We start from the raw sequence: 27,392 nt of genomic DNA on the forward strand, positions 1-27,392 counted from the left end.
TTCAGACCCATTAGCTATAGCCATATACTGTCTATGGTGGAGATAGGGATTTGAATGCTTTAAGTTAATGTTGAATCCATGACATCATAGTTTGTACAGACATATGTGGTCGATGAAGCCTATTGACAACTAACTTTTCCACCACCAGCAGGTCAGTGTTTTCATTCATCCAGGGAAGTAATTTTATTAGATGGCTCGACCGTGCCCATCAGCCACAGCTGGACTTAGACTTAGCTGGGTTTAGAAAAAACAAGATGCTGAATATAGTAAACGGCATGTGTATGATTGCTGTCAGCATATCATCATCCTTAACAAGAGTATGTTTGCATGCTGATCTTAGCATTTCGTTCAAAGCACCGCTGTGCCAAGTGCAACCTCCCAGGGCTGTTCGTGTGGTTGCAGACCAGTCTTGCTCAATAATAAAGATAAAGACCATGAACCAACATCAAGTTGCATTTACTCCAAAATCCTAAAATATTGAATGTTTATACATAATTTGTAAAAGAGAGTTTCATAGCTGCAAAATAGTCCTGCACTGTTTTTTTCAGTGCAGTTGCATGTGTTTTCATGTGTCGTGAGTTTTCATCGGTACATGTATTGACTCACAGTGCTGTCTCGTCTGCCATGCCCTATTCAGTCACTCCTCCTCTTACAGGCTGTAACCGCTGCTCTTGAAATGTCAATGTTCTGCTCTGACTGCCATCTGATTTCTAAAAAAGACAGCTCTGTTCTGCTCTGTGCCTCCTTTTTTTTTAATCATCTCTTGTTTTTCCCTTGCGATTGAAAACATTTGCAGGTTAGTTATTAACACTCCAGATGAGTGCCATTTATCCTTTAGTAATCAGGTTTTTCTTTCCTTTTGTGAACCGATGTTACAGTTAATTATTGGATTGATTATTGGAGTAATTATTCGGGCCCAGTATTGATTGTACGCGCTGTGCGCCATGGTGTCACACCTACAGCGGTTTAAGAATGAAGAAAAATCCCATTATAGGATCAATACAACCCCTGTTCCTACAGCCTGTTTACTACAAAAATACCTTTTAAACAGCAGTGTAAGCATGTTGTGTACACTTACACAAGATGCACTTCCCAGCACTGCCAGACAAGAAACTGGAACTGACTTCATTTGACTATACATTAAGTCCTGTTAAATCCCTGTCTACTTGGAGAGTGTATATCCCCTTTCCTTTTGTTCATTGTTGGATATAAAAAACAAGTGCTGTTATTATCGTGTCTTCACTCATCTTTTGTGAACCAAACTAAGTGGTAGAATTTTACATTACCTTCCAACAGGCTTTGATTTACAGTTTTCAGCATTCATTTAGTCTCTTTATACTCTTTGTCTTCTAAAAAAATGTTTTGTCATTTGGTTTGGCTTATGCCTGCAGTGTGATGTAGGTCTAGTCTGGTACTTGAGAAACTGCTTCATAAATCCCTTTGTGTGACGTGCGTTCAGACCAGGAAGATATTTTGGTATTTTTACTTTGTTCTTCTACCACGGCCAGGAGCACAAAACCATGCCAAGTTCAGTGTGGGAACGACAAACATCCCTTGTACCCAAGCTCTAAAGTGCCAGCAGCATTATCACACAGCGGGGCTCCCTCACTTTACCCTTAGACAGTGCTCTTATGAGCGGGATTAGAATAGCACAAAGCCAATGTTAGCAGTGGCCATGTCAACATGGCTAACAAGTCTCCTGGAGTTGTTAACAGCTCTAGGAGGCTTACAGGAAAGAAGAGAAAGTGTGAGTACAAGGGCCAAAAAGTGACAGATGACAGACAGCGGGCAAAGACAGGCAAACACGCACACACAGTCTATATTTGTGAAGACACCCGTTGACACAATGCACTATCTGGTCTCTTATTCAAACCTCAACCTTCACAACTAAATAAGAAAAGTAATTAAAGTAAAACAAAGTCCTAAAATTATGATTCTTTCTGTCACAACATGCCGAATAAACTCACATAACACAGACACTTTTTTTTTTTGGTTTGCATGTGGGCAATACTTTCAGATTTGGTTTGTGTGGATGTTTTATCTGCTGAATGTGACATTAAATGTGTTGCTATAATCTGAAAGATCAGAGTGGTTAAGGAATGGTTAGACAGAAGAGCTACTTTATCAAGAAAAAGGTAACTGAACGTAGGAAGTTTGATACTCCAGATAAAAAACAAACATGGTATTTGTGTAATTACACACACTGCCAGAAGGGTGAGACGAAAGTTATGCAGTGTAGCTTTAAAGTTCACTCATATTTGCCGAAAACAAAGGAAAGGGCCTAAAGATGAACCCTAAAATTAAAATTAAAACTCAGCACAGTCTACAAAGCCCAGGTTCATTGATATCAGCAGTTATGGTGCCATGTTTGGTCAAAAACAGAAGTTTGATACTCCAGATAAAAAACAAACACTGTATTTGTGTAATTACTCTCACTGCCAGAAGGGGGAGATGAAAGTTACGCAGTGTAGCTTTAAAGTTCACTCATATTTGCTGTAAACAAAGGAAAGGGCCCAAAAGATGAACCCTAAAATTAAAATTAAAACTCAACACAGTCTACAAAGCCCAGGTTCATTGATATCAGCAGTTATGGTGCCATGTTTGGTCAAAAACAGCAGCAACAATTATTTTCCATCTGCATACAGGAAGTAACTGCTGCAAAGAAATAGTCTAGGACATAAACCCTCGTAAGACCTCTCTTTGTGCTAAGCCAAGCTAATTGTCTCCTCTCTCTGGATTCATATTTAATTGACTGACATGGGAATGATATCGGAATATTCCCAAATTATAAATCATTCCTTAATATAAAGCATGTCTATCTATGAAACATGATGACCTGACACGACATTCCCTTTCTTTCAACAGGTCAGCTCAAGCTGTCAATCACCCAGGAGCATGAAGTTCTCACTGTCGGTGGTGAGTCCTGTTAAAGATTGCTCAATCAATCAATTTTATGGAAAGTGCCACAGTCTTTTAATCTGTGCCTCCTTGGGAATACTGGAGAAATATTTGCAAGGCAACTTTATTTGTATAACACTCATCAGTCGCACCATATAAATATTGATCGGCACACTGCAGATCAATGTTCATGACAGGAGACCATTTGATGAGAGAAAGCTTAGGTTGGTAGGTACATTACTCCAACAAAAGTGGTTGTTTATTTTGGTTTCCCAGCAACCACAGCCTCCTATTTTTGCCAGTGATTCTCCAGCTTCCCTCTCAGCATCTTTTGTGCCCCTGTCATTTCTCTGTGTGAATGGCCATTTACTCTTCAGGCTCCAAAATAGAGGTTTTTCTCAGTATTTGGGCTTATGAAGCAGTGCAAGCCACAATTAAATAAGCCCTTTAAAATTACAGCTGCAGATAAAAAGGTATACACTGGAACTCAGATCCTGTTATTTGCTCATATAAAATCAGTATATGAAACCAACAATGTGCCATTCATGTTTTATCTGTGATGCTCAGATTTGTGTCACAATGTATTATTAAATGCATGGTGTTATATGTGTTGCCTACAAGTCCAAACCGTTCATTTTTATGACGCAAACACCAGCTGGATGGAATCTGATTGCTTGTGTAATATCTTTACTGGAAACGATAAAGACTCTGGAGTCGTGTATCAAATGTTGATTTACTCACGCACATTGCATCTACTTCTGTAAAGTATACAGATTTCCTTTGTGAGTTCTCAGCCACTGGAAATGGCTTGATGGCTTCTTGCAAATCATTTTAACAGCTTGTTATTTCAGCAGCCGAACATCCTCTTATTCTTCTTCTTCATGCTCCAATGAGAAGAAAAATATCGCAGAGTTAATGGGAATCAGACAGCCTGCACATGGCAACAAGTTTATTGTAAATGCCTTTACATTTTGGAGTGTGGTCTAGTACACATGCACAATTTTTTCATGTGCACAAACCTCATGGTATTTCTGTAGAAACGCTGCGTTCATGTCAGTCAGAATCTGTGCAACAGTGGAATCTCTTTGACATTTTGACCTGTAACTTGAAAAGGGAATTACCCTTTACATAAATATTGTCACTTGAAAGTGCTACTTCATCCAGCTTTATTTATGTGTTCACAGTTTTGGAGGCAAGGGGCATGCTCAATGAGTGCCAGGGCCCGTGTGACTCTTATGTTAAGGTTTGTTCTTCAGCACAGAATGATACAACAAAAAAAACTTTGTCAACAGTGTAGGACAGTCTGCACTTTTGTGTTGCTGTGTTTTTCAGATTGGTATGTTTCCAGACTCTGATAGAGAAAGACAGAAGACTCAGATGGTTCCTCACTGCAGGAACCCCATCTTCTTACAAACCTTTTACTTGTAAGTGCAACAGGTAATTGTGCTTGTCTTGTTTGTGTCATACATGTGTCAGACGCCTCCGATTAAAACCCCAAAGCTGTGTGTGAGAATAACTGGAAGAGACATATTCCTACTTACTACTGTGAAATGTTTGTCTGAAGTTGTAGTGGTATTAGGTGTGGTAGAATACGATAGCAAGAACCTTTTTGTCTTGGATCGATCCTGTATTGAAGTCTGTATTGATTTGCCCTCAACAGCCAAAGCAGTAAGTTAGTTTGCAACAGATACTGTGGAGTGTGTCTGTTCATATTCAGAACAAGAGATCCTAGAGCTCACATGGCACTGTGTTTCTTTTTATTAGTTCCTTCCTCTCTCTGCCCATTTTCCGTACTATCTTGAAGCAAGATCAAGCTTGGGGATAAGAAACTTTTTTTGTTGACGTATCTTCAACATTGATGCTTCTTGGCGTCTATTCGCTGCCCACAAGCAAATCTGCCTTCAATTATGTCTCAACATTTTTTTTGTATGTAATTGCACAGTTCCTAAAATTTGGTTTGTGCTTTTTTTGTTTGTTTGTTTTCAGTGTTGTCAGTGAGGGGGACCTTCACAAGAGACTGCTCTTCACAATGTGGAACTCTAACTCCACGACAAGGTACCTGCTGGGATCGTTTGGTTTATCTGAAGTGAGGAGATGTGATGAACTTCTCCATAGCCACTGTACTACATGCAGTAGATAATAGTTGGTGTGCAACCCAGTTTGCGGTACTGGGACTTAAGTTGTGTATGGGGTCTGCAGCAAAATGTGTTGTAGCCACCTAAAATAAGGTTATACACTTGTTAGAGCCTTTTTTTGAATGAGGAACTGAAGCCGTTATATGCATTCTTCAAATCCACCAGCCCTCATTGCCAACAACATTCGTTTTACCTCACTAAACACTGGATTTGCTGGTCTAGTGTAGCACCTGCTGGTTAGTTTATTTGACTTATTGTGTCATTTTCAGATCCGAACTTTACACCTAAGTTCATCTGCAGTAGACCAGCAACTCCCATGTTTTGTCTGATGGCTTATGATCGCATAGATGGCTTCAGTTCATCAAGGTTGAAGGTTAAATTGATAGTATTCTCAAAGATGCTGAACTATCCCTTTAAATATTGTTATGAACGCAGACAATTGTAACATTAATATATCTGTATTTCATTTAAACTCATAACTCATATACAGGATTTGTTTTTGAGAAGCTGCAAGACTTTTAGATAGTGTTCAGACACAAAGCCTCCTACTGGGGCAGCAAAATGCCATTTTATAATTGATGCTGCTGCTTGCGCTGTGTGTTTGTGTTTCTTTGTGTGCTTGTTCCTGAAGCTGGCAGAGTGAACGTGTTACTCTCGCCTCCCTGCCTCAGCAGACTTAATCTGAAACAGGGTCATTGCCGGGGATGGAGGACATATGGTCGAATGAGTCACAAATTTTATTGTGCTACACTGTTTCAGGAGGGCAGACGAAAAGCAACACTGTGAACTGAAATATAATATTCTGAGCATGTTTTCTAAGGCCCTTTGCTGCAAATGTAGAAGAATTGGTGGGCTTGCTTTTATTTTTCTTCAATGGTTTTTGCTCGCCTCCATTGAGTAAAATGGAAATACGAAGTATGCAGATGCACTCTATTAAGGGACCAGCTTACACGAGTGGTTGAGTTTAGATCGTGGAATGATTATCAAGATAAAGACCTTTTTGGGACAGTTTCTAGGACACAGATTAAGAGCGCTTTTCTCATCTTTGGGAAGCAATTAAGCCCCATTCACACCAGTCTGCATGGTATTAGGAAAAAGTAGTAAAAAAGGCATTCGTAACAAATGTTATGGATAGAATCTGATATATGCTCATGTATTTGCTTGATACAATCTGTGCCTGATGGCTTGAATAATATAAATTTTATAAAACTTTTTTTCATGCTGCTAGGATTCCAAGTGTAGCTTCTCCAAGCACTTGATTTATTAAAAACAGCTGACCTCTAACCCCCTTCTAGCAGTAGGTAGTCCAAGATGAAGAAGGTGGACTTACACATTCTCATTTTCACCGTACAGAACACCCAAGGTTAATGCTCATATAGTTGCATTTGGCAGGTTGTGTTCACATACTTCCACAGAGAGCCATGTCGTAAGCCATCATTGATTCTTTAGATGCTCTGTCATGCAAAGACAAGATTGTTGTCCTCTTCAATAAACCAGGGCAGCATCTGTTCATTGGAGGCAGACTGTCACTTCAGATGAACAGCAATAATCTGACCAACTCCACCGACAGCTGAACTCTGGAGTAGCTCAAGGAGAAGACCTTGAAATCAACCTGTTGAGTCCAGTCACACACCCGAGGGCATCGCACGTCCATAGCATTCGAGGCAGGATTTAAATTGCACAGGAGAGGACCTTGTGTTGAACAGAGAATTATGTATACCTTGACAGCTTTCCCATTGGCAAACACGGTCTGTTGTCGATGCTGAATGACAAGCATGGAAGAACCACTAAAGGCAATCTGTCTTGTGGTCTCTGAGGGGGTTGATCTTTAGCACCGCGCCACCCTTGTTCATCTCAGAGGCAATTTTAAATGAAATGAAAGGTGCTTATTCAACTCCCCCTCCTGTTGTGCTGCTTTGAAGAAGTTGTGGGAAGCAGTGCCTCTTCAGAAAATCCTCTTAAAAAACCACATAACATTGGCCATAGTGCTGAAGTAGCCAAGTCCGGCTGATCCTTACATGAATGTGTGCATCACTTAAATGTCAATCAAACCCTATGATTGTCTGTTAATCTGTCCAGGTTGTACCTCGTCTCTTGCTCAGCTGGGACATAAATTAATAGAGAAATTAATGAACTGATCGTAGCATAGAATCCTGATGAGCACTGTGAGTCACACTGCGATATATATTTCCTATTTATACACTTCATGAATGAAATATAGTCCAGGATTTTTATCCTTTCTCCACATGCTGCCAAATGTCTCTTACAGTTTATTCATAGCTCTGACAGGCTCGGGGCTTCAGAGTGTTTGATCAGCGTCTGACAGTACAACTCTGAAGAGAAAACAAAAAACAACCATTATCCATTTTTTATTTTTGTTTGTAGTTCATTTATTTTGCACAGAAAGTTGAGGAAAATACTTAACCAATGAAACTCACTGTGCAGAATTCTCAACAACTGAACTGGATGAACCTGCACAGGAAATTCCTAAATGGTCGTCTAAGGAAGTGGCCTGTCATATTATTTAGAGAATACCGTGTTCTATATTTTTGATCGTGTCCATATGACGAGACCAGAAGTCCGACTCTCTTACTCACTTTAGCATTTAATAGGAAATCACAAACTTTTGTTTTATGTAAAAGTCATTTAATTTTTTTCTTTAGGATTTAGGATTTATTTTCAGATGCGGATTTGGTGCACTACTTGTACTAGTATTTGCAGCAGAGGGTTGGTGTGTGTGGAAATGACCCAAAATAAACTACGATGCCCTTGTTTATCATAATTAAGAAACATGTCACCCACTACAACGGTGTGGTCCATTAACCTGGTTTCAACTATGCTTGCGGCGTAACTTTGTGGTTGGCACAGTGTGTTAGTTGTTCGAGATTGATTATTTGGTTGGCCATCTCTGCGCTTTGGTCCACTGACATTTCTCAACACACATCCCACTAATTGTCATGCAGTTCTATACATACCTTAATATGTGTGTGTACGTACCAACCAGTGTTTCCATGGGTTCTCTCTTAGCACCACAAGATTAATGTCTTTGGTTAATCATCCAGCCAGAATTTTTAATTTTCCTTATTTTAGTCGTAATAAGCACCTGTTAAGAAGCTAAACTAACATCTTGGAACATGGTAAACACCACAACTGCATATCTAAAACTTAAAAGGGTGTAGTTTACAAATGGGAAGACTGGCAGTAATGTGGCGACAAGAGGCTGTGGTGTTTTAATGAAATTCACCAAGCTGTAGTGATAGAAGGCGAGGTATCCTTGGACAGCTACCAAGGTGAACTAATCTCAAAGCGGCTGATATAATGGATTGACATATGGCTTATGATGGTTGTCTGAACATAAACCATGTCCCCAAATGCTGTCCACAACTTTGGTTTTTATCACCCAGTGCAAAATGCTGATAGTGGGCTTGGAGCTTTGGATTAACCCAGATGGAGCTGAAGAGCTAGCTCTGTCCGTACCCTAGCAATATTTGTATGTTCTGTTAGTTTCACTTGGAAACATTTGACGGTAGAAAATATACAAGAGGGATACCTAGACAACCAGAGCCTGGAACCTTTGCTAACCCTAGCCCTTTGATCCGATGTTTTAGGCAACAATAGAAGCCTGACGAATAAGATATGTGAGGTTTAGGCTACATGGGTCATTGGGATTTGCTATATTCATTGGTAGTTTTGGTCATGAAATGTATTTAAAGTTAGAAAGAACTGAAAAAAGAACCAAAAAATATATGGAATCCATGAACTTTCCAAGTCTCTTTTGTATTCATGATGCAGACTTATTCTGATGGCTGATTATTCAGGTGAAAAACTTTCCCTGAGCAGACCGAAGCCAAGAAGCATTTCAGGTGTACATATGTGCTGACCGTCAGTTTGTCACGAATACAGCATCAGCAGCTGCATTACTCCTGTCCAGCTGCGAGGCTGCCGAGAACTATTTTTCTCATGTATGCATAATTAAACATCCCCCAACCCCACTGCCTCCACCGCCACTGTGCGCAGACTGCCGTTATTAAGTGATAACACATTTCTCCAATGCCAGTTTGCTATTAATATTTCCCGAGAGTCTCATTTTTACATCTTTGCACTATTTATTATTGTTTGTTTTGATGTGTCCTCATCGCGGTTTATTATGCGTCCCACATCGCTAATTTCACCCAATAAATCAACCTTACGCTTTCTGTTTCATTATAAATGAGTGTGTATGTGGGACAAGATTATGCTTGACAAAATCTGACACCAAGATGAAGAACACCATAAAATGTCATATTGATTCGCTCGGATTTGTCGTTAGATCTGTTTTATTTAATACCACTGGCGGATGAAAAAACACATTTCAGGTGTCTGACCTCAGTGAAACGAGACATCGGTTTTACTCTGGGGTATTGATCGATTTTATTCTACTCATTTATTCTCTCTGTGTCTGTGTATCAACAGGACGAGTGTGCTGCTTGGTTGCATGAGCTTTGGTGTGCACTCTCTTATGGATCCAGACAAGGTAGGTTTAAAGAGATTGTAGGTATAAAGACATTGTGTAAACAGTGTCCTTTTCAACTTTCGTCTAGTGTGTGTGGCTGTCTAATAGACCGTGAATCCAAGAGTTTAATTCAGTGTGAATGAATTCCAGTGACCTCAATCGTTGAGAGGAAACACTTTGGGGTTACCAGTGTCACAGCAGTGCTGCTTGCAGACACTGGAGTGAAAGAGAGTTTGAGTCACTCTCCCTATTAAAATGTTATGGGTCAAAGACACACATTTCTTATTTGTGTCTCACAGAATAATGCCGGAATACGTTTTCACTGCTTACAGTAAACCACTATGTTGTTGCTGTAAATACGTGCAAGTGAATGCACGAATCAAAGTATGAACAGTGTGTCTTGGGATACCTTTGATACCATTGGTGCTGCAATGACAATAAGTTCTTTTCTGTTGCAAGACAAAGCACAAAGTGGATTCTTTGTGTCAGCCTGTGTTTGAGCTGTCAAAAACACAGCACATCCTGTTCTCATCGCACATAACATTACTAAACCGTTCTCTCTGGCCTCTCTGCTTGGCAGTGCTAGCTTAAAGACGGCGCTCTCACAGATACTTAAACCCTACAGCTGCTCCAGCGGCCCTGCTGGGCTCGACATTTAGGCGCAGCAGCGGCTAGAAACGCACTGAAAGTAAACTTATTGTAAACATTCTTGCACTCCAGTATTTCAATTTTATGCACTACTTTCATACACTTGCCAGTTATAATGGAAAGGAAAACTCACAACACACACGTGTGGCGCCACTTCATCCACACATCTGCATCGCAAAAGGTGAAAGTTCAGTGGAACAGTTAGGAGTAGTACTAGACTTCCCTCATAACTGCTTTTCTTTCACCGTTTAATTATTCAGCTCGAACTTATCCTTTTGTCGTCTGTGTTTGTAGATAGACCCATTTTCTTATCAAAGCATGATACATATTCACATTTAAAAAGGAAATCTGTGTTTTAGTGTTTACTTTTGTGTATTTAAAGCAGTAATACGTGTTTAGCGTCATTCAGTGGTCCTTGTATGTGCTTTTAAGGATGGTGGAGTACACTGTAAATGCTGTTTTAAAGAACTGGTCTGGATGGTGACATTGTGCTTCAAGATATAATGTGACATTCTGTGGTTCATCGCTGCTGAATAAAGGAACCTTTTGCATGTAATAACCAGAGACAAGACATTAGAGGTAAAAACCTTCTGCCGTTTGTGTTACAAGGCATGTACTTTTAATTTGGACTCTCTGACTCAAACTTTTAGAGGCATGAGACATCAAGTGGACTTTTGGCCAACAGCCATCTCCTGGTTTCTCTTCCCTTGGCTAGTATGGAGGGTTATTGCCTCAAACACAGGCGCAGAACGTACGTGTTTAGCTGTAGTTTTTGCGATGTGTTTAAGTGAAGTTCAGACACGGGCAGTGTGAGACAATGTCATGGTTGTTTGTATCAGGGTCTTTCACTGTATATCTTTTAGTGCTTATATAATAACTAAGCCCGTATACAGTTTATTGTTGCAGGGAGGGAGCAAGCCTCAAGTGGCCATTTGAGGAACTGCAGCGACAGTGTCACGTAGGCTATAGCTATCCAAACAGAGGTTGCTGCCTGGTTTTGTCTCTAAGATGGCACTGAATAAAACAAGCTGAGTTATTCTACATAAAACTAAACTGAACTCAAGCTTGCTGCAGATTTACAAATCTTATCGTTCTCCTTCAAAAGCTCACGCCTTTTCTGTAGTTTCAATTAACCTCAGTGAGTGAAAGCCAACAAGGGCAAGAAAATACGTTTTACCCAGGCTTACGGCTTCCTTCCTCTAACATTTATCCCGATGAATATTTAATTGGCTTAATATGCTAATGAGAGAGATTTAGCTTTGAGTCATAGGGTGTTATGTCTCTTCATCCTCCCCGACACATCCGTTATTCTCTTCTGTTGTTATTTTTCATTCATCCCCTCCTACAGGCCCACCCTTCCCTGTGCTCTTGTTTTATACCAGAAGCAGGAGGGTTGGCTGTTATTTTTGTTAACCTTCTTTACTTGCCTGTCACATATTGTCATTTGTTTGCACCCTTTGCCATATTGTGCTTTTTTTTTTTATATTACTTCTCCTTCATTCCCTGCTTTCTCTCTTTTCATCTCTCTCATGTGTCTCCCTCCTGACTAACAGCTCTCTTTGCCATACTCTTTCCCCTTTTTGTCACATGTGGAGGGTGATATTGAACGATGGCTTATATCCCTCCCCGACTTTCAGGACATATGCCCTCCCCTCCCCCTTTCCTCTATACAAGTTCCCTGCCCGTCCTCCCCCCTTGTCCCACAGCCTGCAGAAATCTGTCCACTCAGATAAGATGCTTTTAAAACGGGAGATTATTGTCACTGTCCATACCGTCACATTATTTAGCACAAAAGAGTGGGCTGGCCGCGCATACATGTGTGACACAGTGAAATGATGTCAGGCAACAGCAGTGTTGTTCGGCCCTTCTTTGGAGGAATACATCCACATGATTAGGATTACAAATCAGACCTTCCTCCTCCACAGCCTGCATCGTGGTTTTATTTAACACATGTGCAGCAGTTGCAAATACAGGTCGCATGTGCGCGCACACACGCACCATCTGGTTCGCATGGCAGAAGTGCAGAAGTAGGTGCATCAGCTGCTGGAATAAGCTAAAGCGTTGTGAGCGGTGAGTGTATGTGTTCGTTCACTGTTTGCAGCCCTTAAGGAGAAACCGAATTGAGCCTGTGTGTGTGTGTTTGTGCATACTTGCCGTTGTGTGTTGTGTATTTCTGTATGCACCACAGGTTTGCGCTCTCACATAAGATGATTCATTTTAAATTTAGTTCTCATTAGGTCGAATCCTCGAGCTTAAAGTCGTCATTCATGCACTAAACATGAATGCTGTTTGTGACTGTTTGTATGGTTTGTCTAGGAGGTGCAAGGATGGTACTACCTACTTGGGGAAGAACAGGGGAGAAAGAGGCATCTTAAAGTGCCCACGCAACACAACTACCACAGCACTGGTGAGTTATCAATTATTCATCAAGTTAGAACATTAACACTAATGTGAATAAAAGTGGCAACAAACACACAGTATTTTTGAAATGTTTTGTGCGCTAGACTTCTGGCTCTAAATCTTTATCAGTCTTCAGATAGGGAGGCGGGGCGACTGGGGAAGCGAGGGATTAAAAAAGGAGAGAGAGAGACAGATTGGGAAAGCGAATGAGGGAAAGGCAGAGAGAACGAGAGGGAGGGAGGGGTCCGGACGAAACAGTGACGCGTCACAGTTGCCACGGAGAGAGAGAGAGAGAGAGCGAGAGAGCTTTCCCAAACCATTCGCTACTGGAGTGGATCTCCCCCCTTACACACAGACACACACACACACATCCAACTCACACACACACTCACACTCCCCCTTCCCCACACAGACACGTTTGTTTGGGAATCTATGTTTTCTTCTCCTCACCACCTTTGAGTGCTCCTTCTCTTCTTACTCATGTTTGCACTCACTCGTAGTTGGTGGAGGTGGTGTGTGTGTTGGAGTTATGCGCCTCTGTGCCAGCCGTAAGGGCAGCCTAGACTAGGTGAGTACTGTGTTTGTGTTCATCATACTTGTACTCACTGCACATGCGTATGTTAAGGGAAGTTTTGCAGTTTTTGCATGACAAAGCTGCAAATTTGCAACCAATGTGGTTTGTTTCCATGATGCTATATATTGTCGGACTTCTTATTTGTCTCTCTTTGTCTTTACTTGGTCACTTTTCTCTGTCCGCCCCTGTCCCAATATTCCTCTTTTCTGTTTTTGTTGTTGCTGATGTTACTTTTAATCTGTCTTTGTTGTCCTGTGCGTGCGCTGTTAATCTCTCAATTCTCATTTAATTCTCTTAGAAATTGGTCTCGATTGCTTTCCATAGGAGACCGAATAAGGAGATTAACATTCAGTTTGGTTATTACGTATCTAATATCAGCATGCCCATATACTTTTTTACGCATATAGAGCAAGCAGATGAACAAACCACATACAAACTCCCACACACTCCTTTTATTTTTTTTCCACTTCCCACAACTCCATCCCTCTCCTCGGCGACTTCCCTTTGCTTATTCACAAAGTTCCATTCTGGGTTATGAGAATGACGGTGATATGTTAAGACGTTCGCTAACGCATCCCAATTTACAGTGCTTGGCTGAACTAGGCTAATCTGCCTCATGCAACTTTAAAATTAGTTTTATGCTTCTCTGGATGGAACTGGGACAGAGGTATCACATTGGACAGGACTCAGCCAGCAGGAAACCATTACAAAGCTTGCATGAGGCGATCCTCCTACTCAGAGATATCAACTAGTTCCCTCAGCTGTTTTTGTTTTTTAATTATTATTATTTGTCGATAGGTTTTAATGTATTTTAACTAAACTAATGCAGCTATCCCCTAAAAAGTTTTGAGATCATTAATTTAAGAAGATGTCATGGCAAAAAAGCAGAAACTGCACGCTTTGTTGTTGTAATAAAAGTAGAATGTTTCCCAGTGGCAATACTGCCCCACTACTGTCTCATCTGATCTGTATGTGTGTGTGTGTGTGTTTGTGTATATGTAAGTGAATGGAGGGCGCGTATTCGAGCATGCACTTGTGCGTTGCCAGCTGGCAGAATGTAGGCCATGGAGGCACTGCTGCAGCATGTCATGCTCTGACATGGGAGATGACCAAACCTCATTCATTACAATATCAACCAATGTGCACCCATCCATACTCTCGCTCTCTCTTTCTCTCGCTCCCTCCCGTCTCTGTCCATTTACATTTCGTGTCATTCACACTGATTATTCATGTGTTTCTGAATATCCTTGAGCCATTTCTCTGTCATTTTCATTTCATGCTTCATCCGTGTTTTTACTCGTTTGCCTCCGTGTTTTCTCAGATATCACTGTTTCTTATTAACGCTGGCATCTCTATTATTTCCTCTTCCCATCTTTACTGTTATCTGGCTCCGTGGCATAATGCAAGAAACACTAACTGCTAGCCCATAGAAGACAAGGATTTGCAATATATGCAGTGCTGTGTTTCATTAGCCGAAATAACAGGACTGAGTAGGGGCATACTGGGAGTTTGGCAGGCTCGCTGTGTTCTTGTGATGCTTTGGATTCAAGGCCAATTTAACATTTTGCTGCATGTCATCGTATTTGCTCTCAAACTGTCGTGTCACGCTGTAGCAGCACTCTTTAAAAGTAAAAACTACTTTGAAACTAGTACCAGCCTTTTAGATATAACACCCTTTACTGAACTGGTGTACTACAAACTGTAGTTTGTTAAGGTCAAATTAGGAGGTGCTGCCCAGTATGAATAATAGTTGGCTGTCTTGCTATAGGCAATAATTTTGTGCCTCGGTGCATAGAGGGTCAGTTTGCATGCATTGATCTGCCACTACAGTAGGAGACACGAAACATGTTGTAGATACTGGTTATGTAAAAATGTATTTTGTCCTAAGTTATATTCACCCAATAAGGTTTTGTTCCAGATTAGGTAGCTATTATCTAAAAAGAAATGTGAATTCCTTTTTAAACTTTAAAATGAAAGACAAAACACAAGTATAAATGCACTTTCCACTTTCCAACAAAGCATTGCAGTATCACACAGCAAAAGTACCCATTACCAGCTTGCTGGGAAAATTTACTGAACAGAGATCACGTACTACTTGTATATTTGCACTGTAATACAGAATTTCCTTTTTAGGTGATTTTGGCAAACCGCGCTGAAGTCACAAATGTTTAAAGAACTTATCTGACCAGAAGCTGGGAACAAAAATATCTGTTCAGCTGTTTTCCATCTCAAAGACAATGCATGTTAACAGCTATGCCGTCATAATGCCATAAGAATGTCTAACATTATTAGCAAACATCATGTTGACACAAGTAATTTGCTGGTCCGCCAGTTAATCCGTGTTAATGTGCACAGAATCTCACCAGAGGTGCGCTGTTTGGATCAGCGTGTCTGACTAATCCCTCACTCAGAAACCTGTGCCATTTCAGAGTCTCACCAGTGCTGGGCCAAATCCCCATGGGCAGAATTATGTTGGACTCTCAAGCTGGCAGTCCATCTTAACATGATGTAGCATCAGTCTGACCTAATGTGAAAAAAAAAAACATTGTTGGCTTTGGGACATAAAATATGTGCAGAAATCTAATTTGGCCAGCAAAAAGAAAAATAACCAAAGCTTGATCTTTGATATACAGCAATGACTGATGCTTCTAAAAGAAAATATATATTTTTACTGAAATAATACAGAATACGCATTGTAAAATACGTCTACGGTAAAGACGTTAATTCCCTGAATATCAGTTTGTCATAATCCGTGCTTTCTTCACTTGCTTGCACCATTGTGGCTTAGACAGAATTTCCTCTTGAATGGTTCAGGCTTTCTGCTTCCACAACAAAACCTATCCGCTGAGCGTTGACAGCTAATTACACCGTAGGACTACAATAAAAAGGCTGCCATCTTAACTTTGCTTAACATGGGTTGAGAGGCTGAAATGGAAAGGCTGCGCATGAATGGCAGCTAAACAAAAATGTATGAGATAAGGCGTAATGGGGCAATTAGTGTTGACTTTCAGGAGGCATTTTATGAAGCAGCAGTAAGAACTTCTTTTAGGCTACAGCTCCTCAAATGGTCTTTATATTTGATTTAATTTGGAGTGTATTCAGACTCTATTTTGTAGGTGTGCAGAATAAAAATGGATGCTTAAAGCAGCAGAATAAATCTTAGTCTTATCATAAATGAATAACATTTCCAATTTGGGTGCAGTTATTACTGATGTGGAAGACAGACGAGTGTTTGAGCCACTTTGGCTCTGCTTCTTTTTGGCTTGGCGGGTCGGCAGAGACAACTGACCCACGGTGACATGTACGTGTGTGTGTTTTTAACCATTGCTAATGAATTCCCTCCAACATGCTTACGATGTGGGTCAGGTGGTCGGTGGATGCGTGAAGGCTAAAACAGCAGAACACCCACTGGGTTTGCGCTTAAAAAGTGTGTCATCAGCATCATGCACACATTTGTTTCACTTTTCAATAATGGACGAATGGGGACCCTGACAGGCCGCACAAACACGCGTAAACACCGCCAAGCTTTTCCAGATGGCGATCTGTGCCTTTAAATCAGCAGATTAAAACGTACACTATGTGATTAACTCACTGTATATTGGAGTGGTTGGACGTGGGGGAGGGGAAAGTGTTTTAACATTGTAAATTTGTTCTGGCTACCACTGGCTGTGAGTTGGCGTGTGTGCGGGTATGTGATCGCGTGGGACAATGTGCTCGGTGGTATCTGTATGTTTGACATAGCCACGCTCTGAAGGGCAACATTGACTCTAGGCTTACATCCACTTGATCTGAAGTGAAGCATTTGACCCAGAAGGTTACACTCTCTCTGCTTCTGTGTTACGTATTCTGCCAGTGTGACAACTATTATATAATATGTACAATATAATAGAGGATTTGTAGAGATAGTTATGATACATGAAAGCTATGGTTGCATTTCAATTTAAGCTGTGAAGCCCTTACACATCGACCATAGTTACATTGTCCCTGATTCGCTGTTGAAGCACTGTTCAAGCACTTTTGGATGTTGTTGGTGACATCATCCGTTGAAACTTTAATTGGTGAAACAAACACATGTGGTTACCAAATCACAGGAACATTGAGCAAAAGTTGAAGCTAGCTTAGATAGGTAGCCTGTCTCGTCTGTCTCGTAGCGCCAAGTGTTGGGTGTCAGCTAGCTTGTTGCTTCATATCGGTTAGTCTCTTGTGGTTCCCAAGTAACCCTATTGTATATTTTCCACCCCAAATGTTTTTTAGGGAAATAAGCAGAATATTAAAATATTTCTAGTTTATGGACAAAGCTAGCTCTTCTTGCTGTCACCGCTTTCTATTTGAAATGAAGATAGTGGGTTTTCCTGATTCTCCAAGCCCACTATCAGCATGGTTGATTTGGCTAAAGTTGTGGTAAATATTTGGGGAGCGCTCAGTTTGCGTCAAATGTAAATCAACCATATGAGTTACTCCCATTGATTGTCACTCAGTCGGGAGTTCAACTTAGTTACCGCCCACTTTGTGTCGTCAATGTTCTTTCGTCTATCGTTGATACAACTCACATTAACTCGCATTAACACTCCATGGTCTCTCTTACCACATCCCTGTTAGTCTCTTCCTGTGTACGCCCCTTTAACAATCTATGGTAACTTGTATACTGTTCTTTTTTTAACTAATTGACTCATTCATTCCTGGTTAATTAAATGTCTGCTTACTGATATTTCCGTGATCACCAACCAGAAAGAGTGGGCATTGTTCAAGGAAGACATTTGCTTTATATTGGTATAAAGGAATTGAAATTTAGCCGCTTCATTTTCAAGGTTATGGAATTGAGAATGCTTTATTGTTACTCTGGCATGGCTCAGGCTGGAAAAATACTTGCTTCATAACCACATGCTTGCGTAGACAACAGCCACGTTGTTCACTTACTTGCCTATGTACCTCACTAGTTACTGGAGAATCCCATTGTTCACTTAACGTATTATTTTGTGGAAAATTGGTCTCAGTGGACGAGTGATTGACAGACTTGCTCAGGCAGCTCAAGTGTCTTATGGCTGGTACACAAAATCTCTTTCTTTTTCCATAATTTTATGCTGTGTGGATGCATTGGTCTCGCAGGAGAGACCATTGTGTATGTGGAAACTGTTTTTCCTAGTTTCAAGATAGGCTAAAGCAATAATGATCTCCCGCTAGCAATTTTGACAGGCATATTTGTCATTGTGCAGCAACAACAGAGAGTAATTAAGGCCTTGTGTACTAGGTCATGTTCAAAACTTTCTGCCATTCACATCCTTGTACTACCCCTAACATTCCTGTGTTAATTTGTCATGAGATGCACAACTGACACTGGATATGTAAGGAATGCTTCATGCCACATGAACACATGAACATGTATTCAAATAGAACTCTGGCCTTTCTGGGCTTTGAATAGAACTGAGACATTGTTCATGTTATTAGTAATAACTGTGCTTTTCTTACTACGATAATTCAGTGTGCCCACCGATAAAAGCATCATGTCTCACATCTACGACATCTCACCTAACAGGTCAACAAAGCTGATAAGAGGGTCAGACAGACGTTAACCAGACACAGCCTGACCCTGGGTGTGTTGGGCATTTAGATGAATCACAGCCATGAATCTCTTGCAGACTGCAAACCACCAAAGAGCACGGCCTTTAATCTTAAGTGGGCGGACACTTCCATTTGTTAGGGTCAGAGGCAATGAACTGAATCGGCTTAAGCTGACACGGACCCAAAGTTAACTAGAATTCATTCACTGATTGGCAGACATGTTGAGTCTGCATAAGGTAGGCGGAACTAAGTGGGCAAGTGTGGATAACAGCCATATTCAGATCTAGCCGCTGCAGACTCTGCAGATATTTTCATTATGTATTACAGTCTGTACTGTCTTTTCTGTGTGGTTGACACATTATTCTCACACCAAGAACATCAATGTGTCGGCTGAGTAGTACAAATATTCTGTACTCGGAGGGTATTTTTTTCTGTAGTTACGCTATCAGTATTCACAAAATATATTTCGTATTTATAATTCATAAATTGCATTAAGAAAGCATTAATAATGCATGTTGTTGGTGACTAATCCCTTTTTAAAACAGATGGCGTTTTGGGCATACTAATTTTGGAAAGAAGTAATAAAACCTTCACAGTGGCGATTCAAAGTTTTTCACATCCCTGTCAGAGTTGTTAGTTTAAATGGCCATCTCGCTGTTGTTAGAAATATTGATGCTCTTATACTAGTTTGTTCTTGTAGTAAAAAGCATTACAAGTGTTTCTGCTGAATTTGACGTACTGGTGATAGTTGAAGTTAATGATGAACTTGATGAAGAACCTGAAGGTGCTATTCAGGCTGGAAATGAAATTTCATCCCAATCTCTGAACATTTCTATGCCTATTCTCCTCAAATCCTTTTTTTTTTTTATCTAATCACGGTCAATCATGCAACACTTCCAATCAACAGACAGCTGACATAATCCTTTCTGGCGTTTCTCCCTTGACCAGAACTGAAACAGGAAATTAAATATGTCAGTCACGATTCTCTGGTTAACCACAATGTCCAAAAGTCATCACATTGTCTCATTGCATGAGGCATCATGTAATAAATGAGTGAGCTACTGAGCGATCGCTGAGGTCAGGCAGGATACAAACATTTCTCATATTTTCGGTTTTAAAGTTTAATGGTACTTATGTGTTGTGTTTGAAATATCTTCAACTTTTGGAAGGTAGTGTGCGAATAACTCAAGCATAACCCTAAATTCATTCCCCTCAAGGATTAAACTGTTTGACGTTACCTGTGCATGCATTTACATTGATGTTTTGTATTAAATATGCATGTATGTCCTATTTTTGTGCTGTCGTTTGCATAATTTAAAAAGGATGGCAAAATAAAATAATAATAAGTACCATACAATATACCGTATAAAGTAACTATACAATTAGCTCCACCAAATTGAAGCGAATTTGTCGAGACTGTATCAGGGCGCACTGGATTTACAATAGTTTGTGATGGTGGTGGTGGTGTTTTGGATAGCATAGATTGTAAGTGTTCCTGTTATTTTTAATCTCCTGCAAACCAAAGTTTGATATCTGAAGCTGTATCCTCTTCGAATGGTTGTAATCAGTTTCTCTAAAACAGAGGAATGTACTGTAGATATTTCTAAGAGTAAACAGTACATGTAAGAATGTACAAACCCAGCGTAGTTACAAAGACAATGCAGCAGCTCTCATCCGCTGACTGTAGAGATTATTCTAAAAACAAATCAAAAGATAAATCTGTTAGTTGTTACATGAAATCACTTGCAGACACGCCATTCTGCTGTCTGTCGGTGTAATGATAGCAAAGAGAGACTGTCCACATTTAAAAGACAATCAAGAGTTTCTCAGTTGACCCACTTCTTCAGTATGTGGCAAATTGGCAAATGAAAATATATAGTTGACAGGACTTTAATAATGGCTCATTGATGACGGGTGAAGTTTTATTGCAACTGGTGACTGTTTGGCCGAGCCTGAAGACCTTTGACTCGGTGACAGCCATGCAGATAAATACTTCGTATTCAGGTTATCATTCTTGTGAAAGCCTCGAGGATATCTCTTCAAACTCGGCACCAATGTTCACTTTGACTTCAGGACAAACTGATTACATTTTGATGGTCAAAGGTTAAAGGTCAAACACACTGTGACCTCGCAAAACAGGATTTTGGCCATAATTCAAATTGTGAATGCGATTTCTCTGGAACACCTCTAGAGAATTTCATATAATTTGGCGCAAATGTTCACTTGAAGGAAGATCAGAGTAGATTTTGTTCGGTAGTTGCAGGTCAAAGGTCAAATTCACTGCGACCTCCCATCAGCCCCATCCATCTGAACGCAATAAATCGGGAATGCCAGAACTGAACTTCTTGAAATTTGGCACAAGCTTTCCCTTAGACTCGAGCATGCATTGTTTAGAATTTGTGGTCAAAAGTCAAGATTCACAGTGATGTCAGCAAACACAACGGCTATAATTCATACGCTAACTATAACGGAATTTTACACAAATGTCTAGCAGATGTGTGCAAATAGCTATGGAGATATGCAACACTGTTATAGCAGACATTTTTAACTGTCCGCATAATACTGTAGTTAGGACACAAACTACAACAAACTGTTACTGATTGAAGAGAAAACACGAAAGAACTGAGATGGACTCAATATTTGCTGCAGCACCCGCTTCAAATCCCTTTCTCTTCTTAATGATCAATTTGTCCATTGACCAACAAAAAAACCTCTGACACGACGCTGCATTCACTCTAGTGGTGAGTCATTCATTTATTTACCAAAAACACTCAAGCTGTAAACACTCATCAATGCAAGATGAAGACACACTTTGGAAGGAAAGAAATAAAGATAGTTTACGCCCAAATGTGCAGTCTTCACCGCAAACGTACGACAAATAAAAATGTGCAATATATATACCTAAATACTTAGCTGAACGTATTATAATATCACTCATGCAAGTATCCACGAACATAGAACAAAACTCTACAGCTGTTTAGCACAGACTACATTTTCTGAAAGTGATTGAATTGTCACTCCCAAAAAGTCCAGCAGCCCTTTTTACTAGAGGCCATCCCAAACCAAACGTCAGTCACGCTGCTTGTGTTTATAAAGGCTGCTGGTGGTTTGTATGTGCGGCTCTTTTACCATCTGATCTCCGTATCAACTCTTCTGTTTGTTTATGTCTGTGTGTAGAAATTGACGTGCAGAATAAAGTCTTCTGCTTCACTGAGCCTTCCAACATTCCAGTCTAGTTCAATAAATCGAACCCTCTTCCCAGCCATTGGCAACAATCCTTTCTAAACTAAACTGTGTTTGTGTGCGTGTGTCACAACAACAGTAGAACGAGTGTTGTCAACACATTTAAAATGTCATTTTAATTCATTTGTAAATCCACATTTTGCAAAAATGTGGATTTGACAGAAGATTTTCAAGAGTGCCTTTTATGTTCAAATCTTCCAATTATCTACCAACAGGCTAACTAATTCGCTAGCTACAGCCTGCTACATTCTAAAGCCTCACAAGCATTGTTGTATTAAGCCCTTTATAGACACTGGTAGACAGATGGTTCATGCCTGCTGTTTTCTTAACAAAAGCACAACTGATGGTCCAGTGTAACAAATTATCAGGCTGTATATTGTCACGTTACATATTTCTTTTTTTTTTAGTTTAAATAACAAAATAAACTTGAACTTTCAGCCACAACATTAAAACCAGTGATAGGAAAAGTACGTCTAAATGTTACTTAGACATGTAGCACCCACCTAGACCAGACCAGACACCCCCACCCCATAGCAATGACACTCCTTGATGGCAGCAGCCATCCCCAGCAGGATGCAGCCTGACACAGGAACACACACGAAAAACCGTCTTGGAACAATCCAAAAAAAAACCTGAAGAACAGCACAAGATGTTGACCTGGCCTCCAAGTTCACTAGATCCCAGACTGGTCAAGTATCTGTGGGATGATCCACAAAGGCCCCTCCGCTCAACCCATAGGACCCAAAGCCCCCCCCCCCCCCCCTAACAAGATCCTGTTACCAGACACCACAGGAGACCCTCAGAAGGCCCATGTCCAATCTCTGATGAGTTACAACTGTTTTGGAGGCACAAGGGAGACCTACACAATATTAGGAAGGTGGTCATAATGTTATGCCTGATCGGATTAACAATGAAATTGAAAATACAACATTTGCAGAGTTTTAAATTTTCATTAAACCAAATGACCTTAATTCATGTTTGCATTTTACCCATTTATTTGTGCATACAAAGAGTAGCAGGCACATCTAGGGTGGTTAGATGCCTACCAAGGCACCACTACCTTGGATATAAGGGGATTCAAACCAGTGACTCTACGGTCCTGAGTCATGTTCTGTTACCACGAGCACACAAGCTCCCCTGCAGTGAGATTTGACAAGGTTCTATATTTTAAATCTTATTTATTGCTAAGTACTAATATTAACAGCTCAAATTAAGGATGAAGATTTGTGGTTTTTGTGTTGAGGCTTTCAGTGGGAGACTGCAGTTTGTATTCTGTCATATTAGGCTTTTGAAATTCAAAAGATCATGGCAAAAAAATATAAAATAAACAAAATAGTGCTCTATTCATGCACAGCTGGTAAATACCCACCACATTTTATTACTGACAGATACTGTGGGTCTCAAAGCACTGGTATCAGGCATATCAGATTCAAACATGTTTATTGGTTGTCAACATGAGCAATGCTATGAAGCATAGCGAATTGCCTCCCTCCTTTCTGTTCTTCATCATTTAATGTCTTCATAGACTATAGTAATATCTGCTGTTTAAACAGTCATTTCTTGATACTTTAGAGGATCTTCAACATACCCACAGAGTGAACTGGAGGTTGTCTCCTCCCTACTTGGCTTTTCCACTCTCTACATCAAGTGTTTATTTGTTTGTGGGTGACAGCAGGTGAAAAGAGGGCCCGGCTGTCAAGTGAATGAGTGGTGCAATGAGGGACTTGAGCAAAGTCAAGGGCTTTTTGTGTTCTGACGGATCTGAGAGTGGCTGACTCAACAGCAATAGACTTCCAGCACCTTTTGAATTCTTTTCTTTACTCTTGCCTTTTTCACAGCTTCATTTGCTGCCTTTCTTAAATGTTTTTCTACTCCCCTCTCCTACTTTTTTCCTTAAATTTGGACAGTGTATACTTTTCCCACTGTCCGCTTTTTCCAGCTGCTATTGTTTGTCTTTCATTCGTCCTTTTTCGATGTCAGTCATGCTGGATGTTTCACGTTGCTCTGTATCTCTTCCCTCATATGCCCTGTGCTACTTATGTATTACCCAGACAAAAGGCTCCTCTTCTGGGCTTGACGCCAACCAGGTTAGCCCTTTCCTTTTACTGGACCCCTGGAGGTTTCAGATTCACATGTGACAGATTCTCTCTCTCTTTTTTTTTTTCAAACCCCCTCTTTGTTTCTATGGCAACTACAACTTCTTTAGCTAAACTATAGGGTTTCACAGGAAAGTGTCCAAACTGTGTCCAGAATGTCGAGAGCTGCTTAATTTTCTTTTCTGCATGTGGGCTGTCCTACAGTGAGCAGACTGCTTTGCATCTTTTGAGTTCGCTTCCTCTCTGTGGAATTTTGTGTTTGTTTTTGCTGGGATTTTTGCAATGATTGAGGTTAGGTTTTCTCTTTCATCTGTCGAACGTCGACAGATTCTCTCTAAATCTGGCGTGAGGGTCTAGTGGTTGTCTGACATAACGAGAAGCTAATGATGGGTGATTATATAACCTTATAAAGTATGAAGTAGAAACTTTTAGTAGAGTCTACTGAAGCATTAGACTTGTGTTTTAAACCATAATTGCATTCTCATTGTATTTGTTGGATTATCAGTCAATAGCATAGAATGCACAAGGATTTATTATAGACAAGAGGTGTTTTTGAACCAGAAATTTTAAATCTTAAATCTTGTCACCATTGCATTTTTGGAGTTGCGAGTAATCTTTAAAATGATTTGGGTTTATTGGTTGAAATAATTGAGGTACAGCTAAACCAAACTCGTCGACAATGTTTCCTTGCGATTAACATTTGGGAAGCCTTGTGTTTGCTTCATATGCCCATCAGTCGTGTCAGACACTCACCCACTTTGCATCCCCAATCCGCTGAACTTCATTTAAACTTCATGGCCTCTTCTCGTGCCATCACTGCTTGTGTTTTCTTGTGCGTACACCTCTTAAGGGTTAAGGTTAGCTCTTGGCTGGCCTCTTAAACTCTGCAGCACTCACTAGGATCCATAACTACAAATCAACAAGTACCCTTCAGACAAAAAACAGATTTGTAGCAGCTGAGGTTAAGGGTGACTGACATTACTTGGGGAGGTTTCTGAAAGGCTTGTATGATATACAGTTATGGCACCTTTATTGTCAGTACTAATCACTTGGTTAATTTTGATTGTGGTTAAAAGTAACCGAAGTTGGCCTGAGGTCCGAAAAAAGTTTTTCTCCTTTGGACCGTTTTGTTCTTCCTCTGTTTCCACTTAAGTCGTGATTACTTTAGTCGCTAGAATATTTATTACTTGGTCTCAAACTCGTGTCATCTTTTTGGCTTTTGCAACATGACTGTGTGTAGTTTATTTTCCTGGTTGTACCATTTCCTTACAATTACACTGCCTGATCTTGTGTAGTCCAACCAAATCCAATAAAATCATTTGCAGCTTGCGTTCCAGACAGTAATTCTGCAAAAACATTTAAATTATATACTGCAAGTCACTAATGCAGAGTTAAACGAGTTAAATAGACATTTCACGGTATGTGTGTTTGTGTGTGTGTGTGTGTGTGTTTATAATTAGGTGATTTCTCAAGAACGCTACTTATTGATTTACTCTCTTTCCGAGCTGTTTGGACTGGACTTGCACAGTCTGAATTTATTTAATTTCACAGTCTGATGTACTATGAAACCATGCTATGGTGATGGAGGTATGGGTGTGACGGAAAAGAGAGAAATAAGGGGAGGGGTGGACACATCAAACAGTGGCACTGTGGTCATGGTTGGAGGGTGACGAACCGTCCGCTCCGTGTGATGTCGGAGCGACAGTGAGGGGAGGGACTAGCCGAGAAGGAAAGGTGTTCGCATTAAGTGAGAGATGTGCACAGATGCAAACAGAAGGAAATGCAGAAAGAAAGAGACGGAAAGAGAAAGCGAGAGAGAGGCAGATCTGCATTGTGGCCCAAAGCTGAATGCTGCCTTTATGAGCGATAGTTAAAAGGACACTGAGGCGTGAGTCCCTGTAACCATAGCAACTTCCCAGGAGCCCTGTGACGGACGGATAATAGAGTGAGAGAGGAGTTCCTTTTCTCTTCTTCACCCCTCCCTCCCTCCCTCCCTCCTTCCCTCCCTTCTTCCCTCCCTCTCACTTGTTCTCACTTCCATTCCTCTCTTGGGCACTTTGTCGGATCCTTGCATCTTACGGGATTTTCCTTGACGCGGCTGGCCTGTTGTTTTTTTTTTTTTTTTTTTTGCCTTTTATGTGCGCTCCGAAGTTTGAATCTCAGCCCAGCAAAGGCCGCTCCAGACAACTGTTGCCATAATTGCTCGTTGTTATCTCTCTGAGTCACTTTTATGGACTCTCGGAACAATTTGAGGACTTTATTTTTGTGCATCCAGAAGCCTGTTTTGCTTTGGCACAGGGAGAAATGTGCTCCAAAGGCACTGTCTCAGCCCGTGATTCCTTTGTCTACATTTCAGAGGCTGTGCTGTCAAACCATGGTGCTGCCCCCGAGACCAATCGCCCTGAGAATATGCAATGCTTAACAGTAAGTGTCATAAAACCTTTTTTTACTCTTTGTGTTTGTGTATGAAATGCTTAAACATGCTTACATCTTTGACATTTTCTGCTCTGTGTGTGAGTGCATGCGGGCTTGAGCAACAGACATATTTTGGAAGTTTAATGGAGTGTGTGGACGTGTATTAACATGTATAATAATGCCATTCTTATCATTGCATGTTTTGTGGTGAACATTTCTCCATACAGGTGTGTTACTATGTTTCTTTGACTGCTGGTAGTTTTATGTTTACGGCGTTAGCATGTGCGTGCACAATGAATGGATAGGCCTATTACTTTATATACAAAGTAGTTGACCCGTGACATTGCACCATGTCCAACAAACTCATCATGCATAAAGATGCCTTCAGTAAAAATATTTACTGCATGGATTCCGCGTTACACATTCCCAGCAACCATAGCAACTAATTGAATCATGCGTCTGAGCTTCGTGCAGTGAATGGGGCAAGATGTCATGTCTTGAAAGACGGCGTTTGTCAAAAGGCTCACTTGCATGTGAGTCACATGTGAAGCAGAATGAGGGTTTGACATGAGAGAATGGGAAAAGAAAATTGTGCAGTCACTGTGAAGTCAGTTTTTCCTTATCTGTGCATGGAGATCACAAATCCTTCCCGTGTCCTCCTCTCTCATCCGTCACATTTTCTCACAATATTTCAAGCTCGAAATCTCTTAAAACTAAAATTGTTTACAGAGACACGCGAGCGTGAATGATGATACTTTTACCTCTTTTACGACAAAAAAATAGGAAAGACTTAAATCTGTTTTTGCCAGATGGAAGCAGTAGCAATAATGACAGCAACTTTAATAGAAACGTATTTACATGTTGACCTCAGTGGTTTACTGGACAATTTGGGAGTCATTATGGACAGCGAGGACTTCCTCTTTTCTTTTTGT

General features: G+C 40.5%; 1 protein-coding gene across 1 annotated transcript in view; it reads left to right on the forward strand.

Annotated features, from left to right (window-relative positions):
- Positions 1-3,794: 3,794 nt before the first annotated feature.
- The window catches only part of rgs3a (regulator of G protein signaling 3a), a 120,945-nt gene continuing 97,347 nt past the window's right edge, over positions 3,795-27,392 (forward strand). Inside the window, exons 1-6 of the mRNA XM_084572361.1 lie at positions 3,795-4,141; positions 4,231-4,322; positions 4,885-4,953; positions 9,486-9,546; positions 12,490-12,580; positions 26,402-26,469. Coding sequence (XP_084428487.1) covers positions 4,100-4,141; positions 4,231-4,322; positions 4,885-4,953; positions 9,486-9,546; positions 12,490-12,580; positions 26,402-26,469 — 423 coding nt within the window. The 5' untranslated portion in view covers positions 3,795-4,099. The remainder of the gene's footprint in view (positions 4,142-4,230; positions 4,323-4,884; positions 4,954-9,485; positions 9,547-12,489; positions 12,581-26,401; positions 26,470-27,392) is intronic.

Source organism: Chelon labrosus, assembly GCF_963514085.1.
Source record: "Chelon labrosus genome assembly, chromosome: 22".
Classification (NCBI taxonomy): Eukaryota; Metazoa; Chordata; class Actinopteri; order Mugiliformes; family Mugilidae; genus Chelon; species Chelon labrosus.